The sequence below is a fragment of the Penicillium coprophilum genome, assembly GCF_028826855.1.
Source record: "Penicillium coprophilum strain IBT 35676 chromosome Unknown utg000004l_segment0_segment0, whole genome shotgun sequence".
Lineage (NCBI taxonomy): Eukaryota > Fungi > Ascomycota > Eurotiomycetes > Eurotiales > Aspergillaceae > Penicillium > Penicillium coprophilum.
In genome coordinates, this window is record NW_026622723.1 from 369,881 (window position 1) to 385,817 (window position 15,937).

The 15,937-nt window shown below is 48.3% G+C and overlaps 4 protein-coding genes across 4 annotated transcripts; 1 reads left to right on the forward strand and 3 right to left on the reverse strand.

Annotated features, from left to right (window-relative positions):
• Positions 1-1,794: 1,794 nt before the first annotated feature.
• ppm1 (protein C-terminal leucine carboxyl O-methyltransferase ppm1) lies at positions 1,795-4,340 on the reverse strand (the record flags this gene model as incomplete). The annotated part of the gene is made up of 5 exons (XM_056675691.1): positions 1,795-2,729; positions 2,810-3,103; positions 3,530-3,686; positions 3,749-3,928; positions 3,984-4,340. 5 exons carry the CDS (start codon positions 4,338-4,340, stop codon positions 1,795-1,797), a joined length of 1,923 nt encoding a protein of 640 aa, XP_056530691.1.
• Positions 4,341-5,221: 881 nt separating this feature from the next.
• Positions 5,222-10,490, reverse strand: N7500_004547 (ubiquitin-protein ligase RKR1; the record flags this gene model as incomplete). The annotated part of the gene is made up of 8 exons (XM_056675692.1): positions 5,222-5,743; positions 5,808-6,107; positions 6,166-6,539; positions 6,589-7,002; positions 7,056-7,903; positions 7,959-9,684; positions 9,739-10,132; positions 10,191-10,490. The coding sequence occupies 8 exons, from the start codon at positions 10,488-10,490 to the stop codon at positions 5,222-5,224; spliced, it is 4,878 nt and encodes a 1,625-aa protein (XP_056530692.1).
• A 338-nt stretch (positions 10,491-10,828) lies between these two features.
• N7500_004548 (TFIIH/NER complex ATP-dependent 5'-3' DNA helicase subunit RAD3) lies at positions 10,829-13,382 on the forward strand (the record flags this gene model as incomplete). Its single annotated transcript, XM_056675693.1, has 4 exons — positions 10,829-10,845; positions 10,906-11,362; positions 11,413-11,529; positions 11,586-13,382. 4 exons carry the CDS (start codon positions 10,829-10,831, stop codon positions 13,380-13,382), a joined length of 2,388 nt encoding a protein of 795 aa, XP_056530693.1.
• Positions 13,383-14,481: 1,099 nt separating this feature from the next.
• On the reverse strand, positions 14,482-15,740 carry N7500_004549 (alcohol dehydrogenase family protein; the record flags this gene model as incomplete). The annotated part of the gene is made up of 5 exons (XM_056675694.1): positions 14,482-14,539; positions 14,588-14,632; positions 14,687-14,738; positions 14,789-15,567; positions 15,622-15,740. 5 exons carry the CDS (start codon positions 15,738-15,740, stop codon positions 14,482-14,484), a joined length of 1,053 nt encoding a protein of 350 aa, XP_056530694.1.
• Between the last annotated feature and the right edge of the window lie 197 nt (positions 15,741-15,937).

Consider the following 15,937-nt stretch of genomic DNA (forward strand, 5'->3'; position numbering starts at 1 on the left):
AATAAATGAATGAATGTATGAAGCGAATGGCTAAGTCAAACGAGTGACAAAAAATATACGGCCGATGGCCAAGGACAGACACAGAGCTCACAGATAACGAAGGTCAAGACGAGAGAAAGGAAAGAAACGGGGAAAAGCACCAAGAAAATGGACACGGCCTTGGGGGAGGGTCCCAGCTCAGGTCCACGAGTGTACTAGCCTGAAAAGGCGTTAGATCTGGGATGATGTGCGCGTAATTCCGGCACCAATTGCGGTGCAGAGCAGGGCAGCCCCAGCTTTCGCGAGCGGGTCGTCTGTGATTGCCCATAAATCTCATAATTGCTCCTCCAAACTGGAATTATGCGGGCAGCCTTGGACCCCCAAAAAGCATTCCCCCTGAAGCAAAGTCCGCTAGTGGACAGCCATATGGAGCCACTAGATACTTAGCGTCAGGGGCAGTCTTAGCCTGCAGCCAATGATGAACTGTATTACCCCGATGGTTCCTGCTTGGCAGGACGAACGCCAATAAGCTGAGAGATCTGATTTAGTGGAGTTATCTCCCGAACTCTTTCAACGGCAAAAGAAAAAACATGAAACAAATAATGAGGGTGGAGGAGGGTGGAGGAACACGTTGCTCGGCGCAACGTTAAGGAACCATTGGAGATATCTTATCACCTGACATCTCATTCATCTGAATTTGCAATCTTGCATGGAATATCAAATCCATATGCACATGAAATAGGAGAGAAACTCCACCGAAGCTCTTCTAGCCTGGGAGCCTGTCAATCCTAATCAAACTCTCAAACTCACGCTGCACCGGTCTAGGTCTGTTGATCATCATACAACCCAGTACATCTCCATTCCTGGGGCCAATAGAACCATGACTAGAAAAATCTCGGATTCTCGCTTCTTTTTGCCAGGCGTTCATCACATGGACAAGTGATCCGAAGCCCTAGAGTGTGTGGTCCCGACTACCGATATGTCGCATCGTGACCTGGTTGGAGGCTTGGCCTGGGAGACTACTCCGTATAGGGGGTTGGATAGCATAGCGAGAGATCAACAGGATCGCCACTGTGACCAAAGAGCCGCATTAAATGGGTCTATCGAGACTTGTACAAGACGCGCCGGAGTTGCGCGAATTGTAAAGTGCATCGTATCCAGGGGGATGAATGCAAGAAGCATGGAACTGATTTGATATGCGATGCAGTGTCAAAGGTCGGTGTGTTCGATGGCTTGGGCCAGTTGTGTCGAGTCATTCAAGTTTTCCAAGGCCAGGTTCTCCAGGACTACGTCAAGAACAAAGAACAAATGTTGTGTGGCTCTCTTTTGTACTGAACTTTTGATCTGTGGTGAGACATTTGTCAGATAGCTCAATAGCCCTAAGCGGTGATCCTTGCATCTCTGACCGAACCCTACTGCAACGGGTGCTAAACGCAAGTTAATGAACAATATGTCTCTTTTGACTTTGCTGTAAGGACCGTTGATTTTACTCGCATGGTGATTAACAACTCGGCCTACCCGTTGGTTTTGGCCATGCATTTGACAAAATATGACAGGTCGCATTTACACGGCCACACCGTGATGTCGCCATGATCAAACCATTTGACAATTGTAAGCCTCATAGACCTGCGCTTGGAGCAAAGTAAAGGTGTGGAGAATATGAACATCAATTTGCTCTGTATGTACTGCATCGTGTTGGACAGATTCCTCGGCCCCAACTGACGACTGATTTCGGATTGTCTTTTCAGACATGCATCATGACCTTTCGTTATATATAGAGCGGTATCATCAGACATCAAAAATTGACAAATGAGGCTACTCGCCTTGCTGAGCCTCTAAATCCTTCCACCCAGCAAACGCCGAGACATCCTCGCGGTCTCTCCATCCCCAAGCAATGCAATAATGCCGTGCAAGCAACTGCCACTCCTCCAGCTCATCGAGCATTTCTAGCCCAGCAACTCTTTCTTTTTCGTCTTCGTTCACCCACCGCTTCCAAATGAATTCAATATCAGCTACAGCCTGGCCATTCCCAAAGCCCTGCTCTCGGAAGCGGTCACGCTGCGCCCCAAGCGACGCATATCTTGGGAGAGTCTTGAGTTGAATGCCGCGCGCCGCAAGATTCGACACCATCGTGCGACCAAAAGCATCATTTGGTCTAATAGGCTCATAAAGAACCAACCCGAGTGGAGCAACATCTACCTGCGCTTCCTGCAAGCTGTCTCCATGCCCAGGCACTGCACGCCCATGACCAAAAAGACGTTGCGTGAAAAACGCAACCACCTGCTCCGCCTCGATAGGCGAGAGATAAACCAAACAGCACTCGGATATCAGCAAAGTCGGTAATCCCGTTTCCACACCTGGAAGTGCACTAGCAGGGTCGTTGCACGTCGACAGCGACCGCAGATCCACCGGATGGACATGGTACGAGGGCGAATGGAGCGCGTCCCCGGCCTCCGACACGGCAACGCGAGTATGCTTTTCAGACGAAACCTCCGATGAGCCAATCCCCAGCGCGCGCTGTAGTACAGGCGCCGATCTAATTGCGCGGATCTTATCCGCTGTGTTAACGGCGAAATCGAGCTCGTGATAAACGAAATCTGGGGTTTGGCGCGACGAGAGAAGCCGGAAGACGCGTGTGTCCGACCCGGCGCCTAGAGATATGATTTGCTTCTTTTGTGTATTTTCCGGTGAGTATGGGCCGAGAAAACGCGCCACGAGCTGGTCAATGGCTGTCGTGCGGGCGTAGGTTCCTAGTGTGCGGGGAGGTCTCCAGGTCAGCTATAGGGTCTCTTGTAATTAAAGTAACATAATTTGGGGATATTGGGCTCACCTCTGTTAATAATTGGCAATCTTCGCGTCGCTGACCCCGGAGGTGTCAATGCTGCCGCGTACACATCGTCCAGATATCCTAGCTCGACGGCGCTGAGGCGGGACACGCTTGCGTCATTGTCTGTGCCTTGAACGATGCGATCTTTTCCAGAAGGGATTCCGGTTTCTTCTGTGCGACCTAAGCCTCGACCTCGGCCTCGGCCTCGTCGGAGAGTGTTTAGGTTGGGAATATGAGAGGCCATGAGGAATGGAAGAAGCTTGGAGCTTGGAGCTTGGAGCTTCCGTGGTGGGGTAGCTGTCTGAGGGTCATCGCAATCGCCTCATAATTTCATCTCCGATTCCTTCCTGAAAATGCAACTTGATTTCTGAACAATCAATCTCTCGAGGCCAGTTTCTGGTTCATAGCTCTTTATCAGGCTTCGGTGCCTACAGCCTCATTTCTACAAAATGTCTTGTTTCTTGGAAGATCCAAAGGTTGACTCGGTGACTAAACGCTATTGTTCATTGGCTCAAGCTCGCACTGTTATACTCAACGGCGAAGACGATTGCATAAGTTATGTATAGTAAACATCGCAAAACGTCTCGAGTCCACCCTTTCCTGTAACAATATCCCTACTGTCAATACCACCGAGCTACCACAGGACTATCTAACCCTCCCAAGCACAATATCCTTGCTAATATCGGCAGAACTGACATTATATCTGCACCTAAGCCAACTTACCCTTGACAAAGGCGATAGCCTGTGCGCCATACTCAGCCCCATAGCCCTGGTGGGTCGCACCGTTATTGCCGTTGCAGCAATACGGGTCCGCAGCGTCGCAGTATGACTTAATCTTACTGGCCGACGGGCAAGAGAAGCCAGAAGGACGTGCGTCGAACTATATTTCCATCGTTAGATCCAAAGCTTCCAAGTTCAAGGGAAATTTAGGGAGGTCCATACGCCTCCAGCAGCACAAGTTCCAACATTGTACGGCAATCCTGCCACATACAGTGGATCACCCATAAAGATGGCTGCCTTTACCATATTCACAGCAGAGGCAGACAGCGGGACCCTAGTGTCGGTGTAGCCTTGGTTGGGGACACCGCCACCGCACAAGGCTGCGTCCATGATTTCACCACCCTGGAGCATCGTAAGTCGGTCTTTCGTCTTCAGTAGTCAAGGAGAGATCACCCACCTGAGAATATCCGACCAGTACAAGTTTGGTCGATGGGCACTGTGTGTTATAGGAGTTTACAGCCGAAGCGACAGCTGCGATGCCCTGGGCAACTGAGCTGGAGTAGCTCGCGCCGCCGCAGGATGATTGTCCACCGCAGGCAGGGTAAACGATGGCCTCAGCTGTAGAGCCTGGGTAGGCGCTGAGTAGGCCATTGACGACTGTGTTGGATGAGCCGTATCCGGGGGATGCGGTTGTCTCGCGCGCTCCAAAGATGTGGACGCCTGGGCAGGTAATACGTTTCTCGATGTCAACCTCAGCTGGGACAGCGAGGGCGCTGCCGGCAAGAAGGGATAATGTCAAGATATTGGGAATCATGGTGTCGATATATATCAATCAAAGTAAAAATGAGAGAGCTCTTGCGTTGAATATGCTCTTGTGTGCAATTCTTTGCGATATTTCAGACTGCGGAGAACACGGTTGCTTTATACACAAGAAGTAGATGAAGGGTTTCTCCTTGGTAATTAGAGTTGGAAGATCATGTATTTTTCCGCACAGTAGATTGTCGAGAAACCAAGTCAGTTCCTTTAGACCGAGGCATTTTGCCTAATGATCGTGGGAGTATGAAACCCCATGTGTGGCAGGATCGCCAGGTCCAGTCGTGAAGAAAGGGAACCAGAACCACACAATTAGGCTGAATCAACTGTGTATAGGCTTGATGAAGACTAAACTGGCTCATATATGACATACCATTGGGTATGGGATTGAAAAGTATGGCACACCTGCATATAAGAGCCAGTTCTCCGCATTATTATAGGCAATAAAATCAACAGATCTTTCCGGGGTATGCAACAAAGTACTCCCTTTACTTAGTTTAGGCGGGCTATTTTCTTCGGTAAATTTCAGCAAAAGAAATGCTATATCCATTCCCGGGGTTATAGGCAAATATAAAGAACTCATTGTGATCTTGTGATTACCCATAGTCTCAGTATGGACAGTGAAGAGGATCAACTTCCCAATCGAGTATGGTTCGAAACGTGCTGAGTACCTCCCTGTTCCATTGGTCTCAGATATATGACACAGTCTATATACGAGGTGACAAAGGTGGTTCATTGATCATATTGCTGATGGAGTGAGCAATACTGAAGATAGGATCTTAAAATGTTTCTTTCACGGATATCGAACTGAACCAAAGGGCCCTATCCTATGTTTGTCATGTCATGTCTGTTTTTTATGTACAAGTGAACTTAACAAAGCAACTAAACGTAAACAAAGTTGTTTCGGCAAAGAGGACAAGTGCTCTGGTTGCTGCTCTTGAACCAGCGGAAGAGACACACTGAGTGGAAGGTGTTCTTGCAAGTGGCACACCGCTTGTTTGGTGTCTGCATGTCTGTTGAGATGACAGAGTAGCAGATAGCACACTCGCTCTGGCCCTTGAGAGCACCTTGGACGTTTCGTCGGAAGGCCAACAATCCGTCAACCAGGTTGCCATTGGCAAACATGATAACACCCTGGATCGTCAGCAGCCAGCTCTTCCATTTCTTCTCGTCCACAAGCACACGACTGCGACCAACAACCAACGCAGGTTGAAGCGGATATGCGGGTGGGAGAGTGATAGAAATGGCAACTGGGGGCGACTCTTCGTCGACAGGAATGCTGGCAATGATTTCGCCTGTCTTCGGGGAAATCTTGACCTCTAATGCGCGCTCTTCATTTGCATCCTGGGTGGCAATCCAGTCGGTCACGCTTTTCAGTGCATCTTCAACGACGAGCGGGGAGATCTGGGGACAGTATTAGTTATGGTTCTCGTTTTAGAGGGCCGACCACCAAATATTGATTACTTACGTATCTTTCCGTCCAGGTTTCCACCGGGCCCTTGATGCGTTTTTTGGTGTCAATCCACCAATTCTTGGTCATGTTGGCAGAGTATCTCAGGCACAGGTAGTACAAATGTACCAAAAGCCACTGGGTCTCCTTTTCGGCACTTTCGGACTCATCTGGCTCAAATGATCGAATATCAAGTTTGGATGCATCGATCATCTTTCCGTGCGATTTTTGAAGGAAATCAAACGTGAACTCCAGCAATGGGATGAGGATATTGTTCTCTCTGATGCTCGCCGTGTAATACTCTTGAACAGGAAGCGACTGAGCAAATTGTAAGCAAGTCTGTCCGACAATTTGTTGCGGAAGGGTCAAAACTTACAGCATTTGAGAAATGGTCGAATACCACCTTCCAGCTGAGAAGATATGACCGCATACTGGTCCACATCTTATCATCTCCGTAGGCAGTAGAGACCATTTGCATTGTGGGGGGCTCAATCAATAGAGAGATGAGCTCGTCAGGAAGACTGACTGCAGTCTTTGATAAGGCAACCTCAAAAGACACCTTCTCTTGGGCATGGGGGATATAGTGATGAAGAATTGTGTAAGCAGCTCGCTGAACTGCTCGACTGTGGGCAGTCAGAAGATGGAACGTTTCGCTGACATCGTCCAAGTTGTCAACGGGGATGGTGTTAATCAGGCGTCGTAATAAATCAACGGCAACATCCCGAGGTTGGTGGAATGTGGTTGACGAATCTATATCTCGTTAGACAGTTGAGTGATAAAAGCAGCCTAAAGTGCTTACCAAACGTGTCAATGGTGGAGGCTAGGGCATTGAAAAGACCGGCCTTTCGATCTGACCAAGCATCTTGGACGTCGTCATTGCTGTCACTTTCTGAGATAGACTTCAGTCGTGCGAAGAGTCTGAAAGATGACACTAGTACTGGTAGAGCCTCCTCGCCTCCATTAGTTCCCTGCAATACAGAGTTGAGAATGGCCATGCTTTCTTCCCAATGAGACCCATATATTTCCCCGAGAGCTGGAAGGACAAGAGACAAGGTTTGGATGACTTCAGATTTCAAACCAAGAGACATTGAGTCGGACTGGAGACATTCAATCAAGTTCTTGGTGAGGAAGACCAATCTCTGTGTTGGAATGGTGGAGACAACATCTTCCTCGCCAGATAATAGGATGTTCAGCAGAGCCAGCTTCCGCAATCCTGCGCACAAGTTAGTACTGATCTATCTTGCCAATTTGGTATCAGATACTTACCAACATGGGAAGGATCCTGGGGCTTCAGTCCAGTGGAATCGGCGACTAGCTCATTACAAATTCTGTTGCCGATGGGATTTGAAAGTATGGAGCTTCGCAACACCGCAAACCAAGATGCTGAACGGATCAGATTTGCTGTCCGGGCCTCTCTACAGATCTTTGCGACGTCCTCCGATGATTTGGACTTTTGCAATGAATCCGCAACAGCCATTATTTTGGCGAACGCTTCACCAACCCTATAATCCAAGGGAGATGTGCCCTTTAGTTCCTCTAGTCTGGTCTCCCAGAACTCGGCGAACAAAGAGGAAACGGTCTTCTCGGGTGTGAAGCTAACTGGTTCATTGTCGCGAATCCAGTTACTGATCACCTTTCGACCCGCGAATACAATTTCCATGTACTCTTCTCGTTGGTCAGCCAGCTCGAGGCCTGAGATGCCGTTGCAATTCTCAATGCTCAAGTCATCATCGATAAGTTGAATCGCCAGGGGCAAGAAATGGAACAATGTCTCCAAGTCCTCTTGGTCCAGATTTTTCAATAAGTCCGATGTAGAAAGAATGCTGACGGTGAATGATGCCAGGCGGAATGCAGAAGAGCGATGCTCTGAATCACGAGGAATAGTCGGCCATAGAGCCTTGAAGGAGTCAGATAGCTCACGTTGAATCAAGTGAACAGCGCCTCCTAGAGGACTTGTGATAGCAGTGGAAGGACGAGGTGGAAGTTGGAGGAAGGGAGTCAGAGATTCCTCCCATGAACTACGAGAGGGTAGAATATCCTTCACAGTACCAGCTGCACCTTCGGCCGTAAGAGCTGGCAACAATTCATCTGCGATAGCAAGAAGTGATTCAATCCTGAAACAAAGTTAGCACAGCTCTCTGCAGTATGTGATGGCGATGGAGCACTCACGACAATGACTCTTCATCCACATGACTGAATCCATGTTGGAGAATTTCGATGCTCGACTTAGCACTCGTGTCGCCAACGCCAGATTCCTTCAATGATTTCAGTAGCGCTGATGCCAGGCTTGACACCTCTTCAGATGGTGATTCTGTGAGAAAAAGTAGCTTCCCTGCTAACTTCGATCCAAAAGCTCCAGTTTGGAACTCCCTGACTGAAGACGGGGCAGACTTTCCGATGTGAGAAAGCCCGTGCAAAGCATCAAAGACTTTATCATCTGAAGATAACGCCTCGATCAAAGATAAGAATATCTGATCCATCAATTCGCCGTGTGATGTTTTGTTTTGAAGGACTGCAGTTATAATAGGCCAATGGGCATGACTTCCTTGGCAAGCCTTGCCAAGAGCCCGCACAACAAGCGAGTTGAGCTTCTCTTTGTGCTCGGCATCATTGAAATCGAGAGAAGAAAGTAAGCTTTGGAGCACATGCACATTAGACTGCTCTAGATCCAGGGCCAAGGCTCGCTCAACAATGTTCTCGAAACTGGATGCAAATCCATCCCAATCCCGACACTCCAAGATGATTGCAATCAATCGATCAGCAGACGGTGAAAGCAAAAGCTCCGGTGCATCATTTTGCACGAAATTTTGGAGGTCTCGGGACTTTTCGGCGACAGACGGCAGGTTGCGAACACACTCCACCACCGTGGCGGCAGCTCCATATGGCTTCCCATTACGGGTGCGCAGGACTTCTAGACAACCTTTAAGAAGGGAAGTGCTTGTTCTTTCGACGACCTCTGACACTTGAGGCTCGACCTGAGTATCTGCGACGCGTGCAAGAACAGCAGACTTCAAAGTTAGAAGGCGTTTGGATTGGGCGCATATTGAGTCTTGAGATTCGCGGAAGTCCTTTGATTGTTCTGGAGACGATAGCTTCACAGCTTCCAGGAGGCCATCGGAAAGGGATGTACACAACGACTGCAGTTCGTGGGATTGCTCAATGGAAGCTAGAGTAGAAACGTAATCCACGCAAATTCCTTCGCCTGACTGCTCCGGAAGTGACCATTGTGTTAGCTCTGGGTCAGCTCGCACATAATGCAATACCAAAGGAGACATTCTCTTCGTGATGAATTCAAACTTCTGCTCCTGGGGGATCAGTGTTGCAAGCCATGTTCCTATCTGGATATATGATTTCCACCCGATGGCAAGGTTTGAACGCGGCTCTTCTCTCGAGGTCAGGCCCTCTTGCAAAGCCTCGGTCAACGCAATTGCGCTGGTACAAGTAACTCCATGATCAGCAGTAGCCTTGTCGGCACCTGCCAGTACTTCTTGGGGGATGATGCGGAGCAATTGGTCTAGATTTGACCAAAAGTTAGAATGCCCACCCTGAGACCCTTTTTGCATGTATTGGCGCAATCTCCTCGAGGCAGATGATTTCCCAGTGTAGTCATCTGTCCATATTTGAGGCCTCAGCGAGGTTAGTAAAAGGAGCGACTCTGACAGTTCGGTTGCGGATCCGATTTGCTGGAGAGACAAAGATTTTCCGATTACGGCTGAACTGAGTGTCTTCCAGTCAATCCATCCGGGCTCTCGGGAAACCGCAGATCGGAGCAGGATGTATATAGATCGGCGAACATATGGATCGTCGTGATGACAGAGAGCCCATAAATTCTTGCTGGCTAGCAAATTCTCAATCTCTGACAGGTTCTTCTGTAAATCTTCATCGGACGAATTGCCTAGGAACAATGGATGGTTAGATAGAGTCTTGCAAGTAGAAACGCTTAGCATACCTAGTACGCGATTGAAAAGCAAAATTGCGGCTCCTGCAACACGGGCATATTTCCCCTCGGCATCATCTCTCTTCACTGTTCTTTCATCGCTCAATGTCAAGGATGTTTGATGAAGAATAACATCATCTACAAAGTCCAAAATGGAGCTTTGGTAGATCCTCCACACGTTGTTACGTTTTTCCTCGGTTGTAAAGACTTTTGTGAATGATTCAAGAGCAGCACGGTGGACGAGTCGATCATTGTCATAGATTCCTGCGATCCATGCTCCGATCACTTTAGGTAAAGTAGGCACGATCCGCTTCCCAACGAGACCAGAAATTGTACCCTGTATCGGATGGGCAGTTTGACGTACTCGGCGAGACAAATCAATCGAGAGTCGGGGATAAATTCTGACCTAGTGGGAAAACATTGTTATTACTTAGTGTTTGTATGTAGAAGCAATATATACATACCCATGCATCTAGAAACCCGTCATCCAGAGTTCTCTTGTTCTTTTCCACTGTTGATATGTGGTCGCGCAGCTCCTCTAGAGCCTTCAATCGTGTAATGTCATCCTTCTTCAGTAAATTCTTGAATGCGATAACTAGTTGCTGCTTCGCAATGCGAGAAAGATCTGGTGGTGCGGCAATGTATGTGAGAGCGGACGCCTCCTTTCCTTCACTGGAGAGACCACCAGAGAAGCCCCCAAATGATCCAAAGGCGCTGGCAGCAGCGCGACTGCTGGAGGCCTGGGATTTGAACTTTTTGCTCATGTGGGGTATGAGGTCAGCGGGATAAGGGAGTAGTGGGGGAGGACCTCAAATTGAGGATTGTGGAAAGGCCTCGGAGAGAGCAAGGGGCTCTATGAATTCTAGATTGTAGTGTGATTTGGATGTTGTATTCACTCCCTCATCGCGTGTGTGAAGCTGCAAGCACATTCAATATCAGATCTCCAAAAGATCCGCGGGACCAATATACTCATCACGTGAGTTTGTGTCATCGCTGTCCCAAATAGGACAAGCGCAGAGGCGGAGCCGCGAAAGATGGGAGCGAAGCTATCTTCACTTGTGATTCTTTGCCCTCTTGCGTTCTGCATCAGAGCCCAGCCAAGATGAAGTTCTTCATTGAGTATGTCCCTTGTGTATGGTCTTATCTAGTATTCAAACTGACCATATCTGTCCCACACAGTGATCTTCCGGTGCTGTTTCCGTATCCTCGCATTTACCCCGAACAATATGCCTACATGTGTGATCTCAAGAAGACCCTTGATGTCGGGGGTCACTGTGTGCTGGAAATGCCCTCAGGGACTGGCAAGACAGTTTCGTTATTGTCGTTGATCGTCGCCTACCAACAGTACTACCCAGAGCACCGTAAGCTCATCTACTGCTCCCGAACCATGTCGGAGATCGAGAAAGCTTTGGCGGAGTTGAAGGCTTTGATGGAACATCGCGCTAAAGAGCTGGGTCATGAAGAGGAGTTTCGTGCGCTTGGCCTGACCAGTCGGAAGAACCTATGTCTTCATCCTTCGGTAAAGAAAGAGAAGAGTGGCACGATTGTTGATGCCAGGTGCAGAAGCTTGACAGCTGGGTTTGTCAAGGAGAAAAAGGAGCGCGGCGAAGATGTTGAACTCTGCGTATACCATGAGGTAGGACCTTTTTATCTGCGATACGGCATTAGACAAGCTAACATGGCTAGAACCTTGACTTACTTGAGCCCCACAATCTCGTTCCCCCAGGCGTTTTTACACTGGATGGGTTGGTAAGATACGGAGAAGAGCACAAGCAATGTCCTTACTTCTCTGCTCGACGCATGGTAAGATATCGAGCGAGTAGCTTACAAAGTGTGCTATTTTTAACAAGCTTCACTAGATGCCATGGTGCAATATCATTATCTATTCCTATCACTATCTTCTCGATCCGAAAATTGCGGAACGAGTATCCCGGGAGCTCTCCAAAGATTGCATTGTGGTCTTTGACGAAGCGCACAACATTGACAATGTCTGTATTGAATCGCTCAGTCTAGACATCAGCGAGGATTCCCTACGAAAAGCGACTCGGGGTGCAAACAACCTAGAGCGCAGGATCGAAGAAATGAAGAGCACGGACGAGGAAAAACTCAAAAACGAATATACCAAATTAGTGGAGGGATTGCAGGAAGCTGAGAAGGCCCGGGAAGAAGATCAATTCATCTCGAATCCGGTATTGCCGGATGATTTACTCAAGGAAGCCGTCCCTGGTAACATCCGCCGGGCCGAGCATTTCATCTCTTTCCTGAAGAGATTTATTGAGTATTTGAAGACTCGGATGAAAGTCACCCATACCATATCGGAGACACCCCCTTCTTTCCTTACTCATCTAAAAGATCTTACCTATATTGAACGAAAGCCTTTGAGGTTCTGCGCCGAGCGTTTAACGTCGCTTGTACGAACGCTGGAACTTGTCAACATCGAAGATTATCAACCTCTTCAAGAGGTGGCCACATTTGCAACCCTGGTCGCAACTTATGACAAGGGATTCGTTCTTATCCTTGAACCCTTCGAGTCGGAAGCGGCCACTGTACCAAACCCCATCCTTCATTTTACGTGCTTGGATGCCGCTATTGCTATCAAGCCGGTATTCGATCGCTTCAGATCTGTGATCATTACCTCGGGAACTTTGTCGCCCTTGGAAATGTATCCGAAGATGCTGGGGTTCAATGCTGTTCTTCAAGAATCTTACAGTATGACACTCGCTCGACGATCTTTCTTGCCCATGATTGTCACTCGAGGGTCCGACCAAGCGCAGGTCTCATCTTCCTTTGGGATTCGCAATGATCCTGGCGTTGTGCGAAACTACGGAAGCCTGGTGACCGAGTTTTCTCGCATCACACCTGATGGTGTTGTCGTTTTCTTTCCTTCTTACCTCTACATGGAATCAATCATCAGCATGTGGCAAGGTATGGGTATTTTGGATCAAATCTGGAACTACAAATTAATTCTTGTTGAAACTCCTGATGCACAAGAATCGTCACTCGCGCTGGAGACCTATCGAACGGCGTGTTGCAATGGACGTGGCGCGATCTTGTTCTGTGTCGCTCGAGGCAAAGTTTCTGAGGGTATTGATTTCGATCACCAGTACGGTCGTGCAGTCATTTGTATCGGTGTACCCTTCCAATACACTGAATCTCGAATCCTGAAAGCTCGTCTCGAGTTCTTACGGGAGAATTATCGTATTCGCGAGAACGACTTCTTATCTTTTGATGCGATTCGACATGCAGCCCAGTGTCTGGGCCGTGTCCTGCGTGGTAAGGACGACTACGGAGTCATGGTGTTGGCGGACCGTCGGTTCGAGCGAAAGCGCCCCCAACTCCCCAAGTGGATCAACCAGGCAATGCTGGACAGCGAAACCAATCTCAGCACTGACATGGCTGTATCCAATGCCAAGAACTTCCTGCGGACCATGGCCCAGCCTTTTAGGGCAAAAGACCAAGAAGGCATTTCGACCTGGGGGTTGGCTGATATCGAGCGCCATGAGGCAAAGAGGAAAACCGAGGAAGAGCGGATGATTAGAGAGGAGGTGAATAACGGGCACGCAATGGGTGGAATGATCCCATCCGCATCTCGGATCGTCGATGACGAATACGACGAGAACATTGATGCGGACCTCATGATGCTCGATGCGCCATAAAATAATCTTGTTTGTTCTTTACATAATGACGCATCTACTGGCATGGACAGGGCGTTTGGAATTGGGCATGATGCCATTTAGCATAGACGGCGTTTATTTACCTTGCAATTAAAGACAAATCTGTGAAGTCATTATCTTTGGTATCTAAACAAATTCAAAAGCAGATAATCAGCTAGGACAAAGTGAATGATTTAAAGCATCCATTCTCAATGCCTTGAATTTCATGAATGTACCGTATATCTTAAAGTCATTAACAAGATCTAAAGGGCCTTGGGGGTCATAATCGAAGCAAAGAGGCGTCTCTGATCCGCTTAGAATGCCACAGGCGTCGACCACGGGCGTCGGGTTTGAATCGCTTATGAAGCTCTGGCTTTTGTTCAGTATTGATCCCAAAGTCCCAGGCTTTCTCACAGCAGAGGTGCTCCACAGTGCAATGACCAGCGTCAAATCTTCGACCGGGCATATGATAACGGTTAGGGCAACATCTGCAGTCTCTTCCAGAACACCCTCCTCTTGAAACACAACCGCCATGGAGTGAATCATGCGTCTATCATCTCGGCTTTTTGTTTTATTATCTACAGGAGTAGAGGGCCGCTTATACGGCCTTATAATGTCTTTCTTACAGGGCTGTGAAGTGGTCTTTTCGGCGGTCTTCTCAGTAGGTTTCTCAGTGGGCTTCCCGGTTATTCTTTTCAGGTATATTTGATATAGTTTTCCCCCTTCCCAGTCTGTAGGTAGACGGGGGGAAGGGCGGTATGAGGTGGGATAGAGCGGGATAGAGCGGGATAGAGCGGGACAGAGCGGGATAGGGCGGGATAGGGCGGGAGAGGGCGGAAAAAGCATACTTTGTGCAAGAGAATTTGCTATACAACTTGTGATGAGATGAGATGATACAAAAAGACATCACAAAGCTAAGCGGTTGACTCGTCTTTCTTAATTTAGGAATATAAGGGACTATCAATAGTCTTGCCAGCTTCTTCTACTATGTCTACGTGGTGATCTTACAAGGTCCTAAGAGAATGAACTAGACGTGGAGTATGGGTAGTTGGATATTGACAAACTCAAATCACAAGTACTTTGTAAAGTTTTATAAGGCTATTTACTTATCCGCCTCAAAGATGACCTTGTGGGCCCGCATGTTATCGAAATCGTCATATCTATCAAAGGGTTAGTCACATTCTGTCGAAGTCTGGGGAAGAACTTACGCCTGAGCGGCCTGCGAGAGCGGCCGAATATCTTGAGACATGAAACTGGAAGGCATTAGCAACTCGCAAAACAAAGAATATTGGGTTATTCAAACTCACTTGAGGGTGTCCTGCTTCTTTTCGAAAAGTTCCATGGCCTGGCCGAAGATACCTAACACAATTTAGTAAAACAGTCAAAATGAGACTCGGAATCAGACATACTCCGAACAGGGCATCGGCCCATCTGTAAACGAAGGTTCTTGCCGTAGGCTTCGTTTCCGGTCCAGGGGATATCCTGGTTGTGGACACCGACACTCGAGATACGGCCCCAGGGCCGTAGCAAATCGAAGCCCATTCTGAGAGCGCTACTATGTCCAACGACCTCAATAACAATATCTGCTCCACGACCATCAGTAAGATCCTTGACCCTCTGGCGTAGACCTTCTTCGTCCTCCTTGAAATTCCACGGCTCAGCTCCTAGACTCTGTGCAAGTGCTAGTCTGGAAGGCACGCTATCAATTGCAATCAAATTCTTCGGCTTGTAATCGAGAGCACTAACAAGCGCACAGATACCAACAGGACCACATCCAAAGAGGAGTACAGTGCTGTTTTGAATCTCCTCCGGGGTTGAGTTTGAGAAAGCATTCATAGAAGCAAAGTACCCGGTTGGGAATATATCGGCCATAAGAACCAGCTTCTTCTCGTCGATTGAAGCCGGAATTTGAGCAAGAGTCGAATCGGCTAGTGGAACGCGTACATATTCGGCCTGTCCACCGTCAAGTCCAGTAGTACCGAATAGCTGGCTTCGAGCGCACCGAGAGGAGAAGCCACGCTCACAGTAGAAACATTCTCCGCAGCTCGTAGTAAAAGGCGAGACTACTCGGTCTCCCTTTTTGAGGTTCTTGATGTCCGATCCAACCTCGACGACTTCACCTGTAAATTCGTGGCCCATGATAAAGTCCGTACCGGACTTCTGGTGGCCACGAAAGACATGGAGTTCACTTTGTGAATATGAGTGACTGCGTACTGCTGAAGGTGGTTCCATGCTCTCTTACCTGCCACATAACGCAGTGTATCGCACCTTTAAGATGGCATCTGTTGGATCTTGAATCTGGGGGATAGGCTTTTGCTCGATGGCGACCTTGGACGGGCCCTTGAAAACGACGGCTTGCATTCTGGTGAATATGGTCTTTCCTACGGTTGTTGTAGAGGAAGCAAAGAGGTTCGATGATGCTGCAGGTGGCACAAGTCACATTTTAAGTCGCAGGGATATGCGTAGTCCGGCGACATCCCCGAGGGACCTCGGCAGATCTCGGACTTTTGCAGGCGCAGTAGAATATTGAGTTTAAACGGTATTTAAACACAAGTGAA